General features: G+C 33.9%; 1 protein-coding gene across 1 annotated transcript; it reads right to left on the bottom strand.

The window, feature by feature from the left end:
• Positions 1–2,636: 2,636 nt before the first annotated feature.
• Positions 2,637–4,914, bottom strand: LOC139870744 (ALA-interacting subunit 3-like). Its single transcript, XM_071858526.1, has 4 exons — positions 4,885–4,914; positions 3,484–3,827; positions 3,086–3,386; positions 2,637–2,978 (listed from the first exon to the last, which is right to left on the bottom strand). Exons 1-4 carry the CDS (start codon positions 4,912–4,914, stop codon positions 2,637–2,639), a joined length of 1,017 nt encoding a protein of 338 aa, XP_071714627.1.
• Positions 4,915–5,182: the final 268 nt, after the last annotated feature.

Genomic DNA, 5,182 nt, shown 5'->3' with positions numbered 1-5,182 from the left:
GGTGGTTTGAGTAGAAATTGAACTCCATGAACGATGCTAGTGTTGTGTGTTTAATTAGTTATGGAATATATATTAAGATGATGATTATTAGTAGAAGACAAGTAGTAGTGGTAAATCACAAGTGTCCCAATTCAAAAAATAAGAATAAAGAGTAATACATGTAGGACAAAGGAATAAATCAAAAGAATGTTAAATAAATCAAAAGAAAAAGAACGTGCACTCAAATGAAAAACAGTAAGCCATCATTCAATTTGGATGTTAGTTACCGACGTTTTCAATAGGATATTATATCGTAGTCCGTTGTTAATCAGTGGCAGGTAAAAGTACACTGAAATATCCAAAATTTATTAGATAGTAAAAATGGGACTATAACTCACTTTTGGATCACCGTTTATTTTAAAAACATATAAGTTCGAATTTAACTTGCTTAATATTGATCGAATGACAATTGAGCGTTACAATCGTTTTCTAAATAAATTTGAAACTATATATATATATATATATATATATATATATATATATATATATATATATATATATATATATATATATATATATATATATATTCAATATACTTCATTTATATATATAGATAATATATATTATTTTATTTTACAATATTAATTCTAACAATTACATCTTATAATATTTCAATTTATATTTCAAATTATTATTATTATTATTATTATTATATATATATATATATATATATATATATATATATATATATATATATATATATATATATATATATATATATACATATATATTTACAAGTAGTTGTTCGTAAATCGTCGGAACTAGTCGAAGGTTAAATGAATTCATGAAAACAGTTCAAAATTTTTAAGACTCAACATTACAGACATTTCTTATCGTGTCGAAATCATATAAAGATTAGGTTTAAATTTGGTCAGAAATTTCCGGGTCGTCACAACGTGTGTTAGCGATTTTGGGTGTTCAAGAGGAGAATTTCCTTTGTCATATTTGGGTCTTCCCATAGGCATTAATATGAACTTGGTGTCAAATTGGAAGAAGTTTGAGGATCGGTTTATTAAAAAGTTATCGGGGTAGAAAGCAAATCTTCTTTTACTAGGGGGTCGGATGATGCTTCTTAAGATGATGTTGAGTAGTATGGGTTTATACCACCTCTCTTTATTCCGGTGTCCGGAAGCGGTGATTAGCAAGATTGAGATGCTTCGGGCTGGGTTCTTTAGGGGTGGATCCAAAAACAACCGTAAAATGCATTGGATAGAGTGGAATCAAGTGCTTGCTTCGTGTGATAAAGGCGGTTTAAATATTGGGAGTCTTCGATTTCAAAATGGCTCTAAGTATAAATGGATTTGGCATGTTGTTATATATCCGAATTTTATGTAGAGTAAGGTAGTGAAGGTAATTCATGGCGCTACTGTTGGAATCGATGGTTCCATTTTACCTTTAAAAGGTACTTGGTCAAACATAATTGCAAGCTTCCACAAGTCCAAGCAAAGAGGTCGTCTGCCTCCTGATGTTCTATGCGTTAAAATTGGTAACGGTCATGATACCCGTTTTTGGTTAGATAATTGGCGGTGTGATGGAATCTTGAAAGATAAATTCGGTCGATTGTTTCATCTTGAATCTGAGAAGGATTGTAAAATCATGGATAGATTGGTAAACGGATCGTGGTCTTGGTGTTGGAATAGGGACGATATAGGCACAAGGAATGGGGATTTACTTAATGACATTGTGCAACTGTTAGGGAACATAAGCTTATCACAATCTAAAGACTCATGGTGTTGGAAAGTGGGTGAAGATCACGAGTACTGGGTAGCTAGCACGAGGGAATACATAGATGAGGTGCAGCTCTCTTCGGTTGAACCTTTCACTAGGTGGGTGAAGTGTATTCCTCGTAAGATCAATATTCACCTTTGGAGGTTGGCGTTAGATAGATTACCGACTCGTTTAAATTTGTCCCGGAGGTGTGTTGAGAATCAACAAATCGGTTGTGTGTCGTGTAACTTTAATGTCGAGACTACAAACCATGTTTTTTTCGAAATGCCAAACTGTTTTGGACATTTGGAGAAGAGTTCATATTTGGGTAGACGTGTATTTGCCAGTTTTTAAAGAGTGGTCTGACTGGTTCATTGGTTTGATAGTTGGCGTGAGAGATTGGAAGTAAAAGACAAGCTCTACACGATTTTTGCAGCGGTCGTATGGCACATATGGAGATTCAGAAATAGCGTCTTATGTCAACCTCCGATAAAGAAAAGTCCCATTTTTGATTGTATTTGTTTTACGTCTTATAGTTGGTCTAGTAGCAGAAGTAAATGTAATGTTTCTTGAAACTCATGGCTTATAAAGCCATTGTACTCGTTGGCTTTTCCTAGCTTCTTGCTAGGAGGGTCTTACTTTTTTAATACTCCTATATTGAGTTGTTGCACAAAAAAAAAATAATTAAAAAAAAAAAAAAAAAAATATTGCACACAACTATTGCGGAGGCAGCGGGATGTTTCAGTTTGGTTTTTTCTTGTAATTCAACATGACTTGTCATCATTCATTGTCAAACAAACACGGCCTAAATCATATGTACATTTTTATTTATATATGGACATCATCTATTGAATTTGTTGTATTTTACGTACAGAGAAGAAAATTACATATCATGTGATTGGATGTCTATTCCACGACAAATAAGACGGATCACCGAGACGTCGTGGACGAAAAACATACAAAAGTATAAAATTGATAGCCATAAACAAACAGAGGCCACCTATTGTTATATACGCCACACCCACAAAATCATTTTTTCCACCAACCCATGTTGCTGTTGATAGAACTAGCTTTTTTTGTCCTTTAAATTTGTATGTATTGTAGTTATTCTCTACTTCAACATTGATCGTCTCATGTGCTTCTAGATCTCTGTTTATTTTCCCGTATAGCTTTCTAAACTTTGGTAACGCAGCTGTTCTCATCCATACGATAAGATCTTCTTGCTCGCTTAACTAATACATCATGAACACAAATTATACATTAATGCTAATTATTACTCTCCATTAGTTATCACATTCATTTTGGTAGCACTCAAAGTTAATCGATCAGACTGACTTACAGGTTTTTGATCGTCTAGTGTTGCGCCCCCGATTAACTCTCCTTTTTGGAAATCTTTTGGGAACACATTTGATCCGAATTTGGCTTTTGTGTCACTCTTCCAAGCAATTCCGTTTTTGTCAATTGTGATAGGATTGCCTCGTGTTGATAGTTTGTATGTGTCGTTAAATAAACTCCAAGCAATTAATCCACAAGGAACAATTGGTTTGTTATCGGCTGTTTGTCCTTCTGGATAACAACTCGTTGTGTCGTTTTGTGCCTTTGGGTCACGTAGTTGTTTGTCGCTTCTACTTTTAACAAATCTGAAAACAAATAAAAATGAATCCAACAACCTTTTCAGCTAAGGATTTGTCAGTTCAAGTTTCGATTGTAAATAATATGCATCATACTCATACATACCTGCGATGATTTTGGTAAAAATTTTCAAGCTGGTAATAAACGAAGATGGGGGCAACCATTTTCTTTGGCACTTTTAGATACCTTAAGCATGTCTTCTTTATTTCAGGATTTTGTATAAACGACTCCGCATTTTTACTAAAATCCTCAGGAACACAATCTTCATCATAACGGTCGATGATTTCCACCACGCTATCTGATGCAGACAATGCTAAAAGGCCGGTTGGAATGAAAAGTGCACCAATGGTTATGAACGATGCAATTACCCATCCTGGGGTTAAAATTGGTTTCCAAGCCGAAAGCTCTTGTTGCGAGAATTTTGAATACGTTGGTTTTTTTGAATTCTTGTTCTTTTGATCCATTGTTTCATTGATGAGTTACGGGAGAACATAAGGTGCGTGAATTAGGAATGTGAAATATGAAATGATCCTATTATTGAGGGGTGATAAAAATGTGAGACGATGAATTTGTTGGATATCATAGGATGAGACTTGAATAAGAGACAACAAAATAATTAGAATAATGTTTAAATACAATCAATTCACCACACATTCTGGTACAATATACTAGGTTGAATATTAGTCTAGTTATGAGTTTTCTTAATGAGAAATAACAAGACATAAATTTCATAAATAATAACTTAAAATATGAATGGTATAATAACCAACGAAGCAGTGCTTCAGTGGTACCCGTCGCTTATGATCCCTGGGCCCACAGGAGGGCCTTATTGAATACAGATAGGTGCAGGTTCGATTCTCGGCCTGCAACTTCCTGTTGGGTATTGAGGGGGAGGTGCTTTACACGGCTTACTTAGCCCTAGCGGGGTGGGCGGTATGGGTGACATAGTCACACGGAGTCAGGGTTTTTCCGCCAGAATAAACCTGTGTGAATGAATGGTATAATAGTTTTTTTTTTTTTTTGCCAGAATAGTATTAATATGAAACTGCTTTATCGAACAAGAATCAATAAAAAAACTGTGTATCTGATTAAACATAATCAAGCACACGTAAGACAAGCTTGGAATGTGGGAATCAATTATGCTATGGCATGGAAAGCTAGGCGTATTACAATTGAACGAATGTTTGGAACTTGAGAAAATAACTTTGTTGAATTACCCATATATTTTAATGAATTACTTTATACGAATCCCGATACAGTTGTTCAATTTTCACATGGTCCTCAAACCTCTCCTCAGTCGGTTACATTCAAGTTTGTGCTTTGAGCTTTTGAACCGTCTGTTATAGGCATTCAAAAGTGTATTCCTATAATTTGTGTCGTTGGCACTCATTTGAAGGTAATTTGTGACGACCCTAACATTTCCGACTAGGTTAACTAACCTAACTTGAACGATTTGGATTTTCCGACACGATAAGCAAATGGTTATTTCGAGTACTTGATTTTTATTTGGGGTTTTATGCATTCATGATCATTCATACATACCGCCTAAATCCTAACCCGTATATTTAATTATTCAACCCGAAAGTCTCGTAAACAAGTATTCTTGAAATACACTTAACTAGCAAATCCATGTAATTAGATACTTGAAAATGTAATAAATACAATAATATATGTATTATGTATCATTACTTGAAGAATTTATCTAAGTATTTTATTAATGTAAAATACAAGACGTGTACATAATTACAGAACATATACATACACTTTAAACATGTATTTATACATATATTATACAAAACTTTGT

Source organism: Rutidosis leptorrhynchoides, chromosome 10 (genome assembly GCF_046630445.1).
Source record: "Rutidosis leptorrhynchoides isolate AG116_Rl617_1_P2 chromosome 10, CSIRO_AGI_Rlap_v1, whole genome shotgun sequence".
NCBI classification, from domain to species: domain Eukaryota; kingdom Viridiplantae; phylum Streptophyta; class Magnoliopsida; order Asterales; family Asteraceae; genus Rutidosis; species Rutidosis leptorrhynchoides.
The sequence above is the reverse complement of the archived record's forward strand: the minus strand, read 5'-3'. Positions and strand labels throughout refer to the sequence as shown.

Excerpts from the sequence above, each read along its gene's own strand:
- LOC139870744 (XM_071858526.1), bottom strand. The coding sequence starts at position 4,914 with ATGAATGATCATGAATGCATAAAACCCCAA. Across the intron at positions 3,828-4,884 it reads ATGAATGCATAAAACCCCAA|AAGAATTCAAAAAAACCAAC; the intron begins ATAAAAATCAAG and ends GATCAAAAGAAC. Across the intron at positions 3,387-3,483 it reads TTTTACCAAAATCATCGCAG|ATTTGTTAAAAGTAGAAGCG; the intron begins GTATGTATGAGT and ends ATTTGTTTTCAG.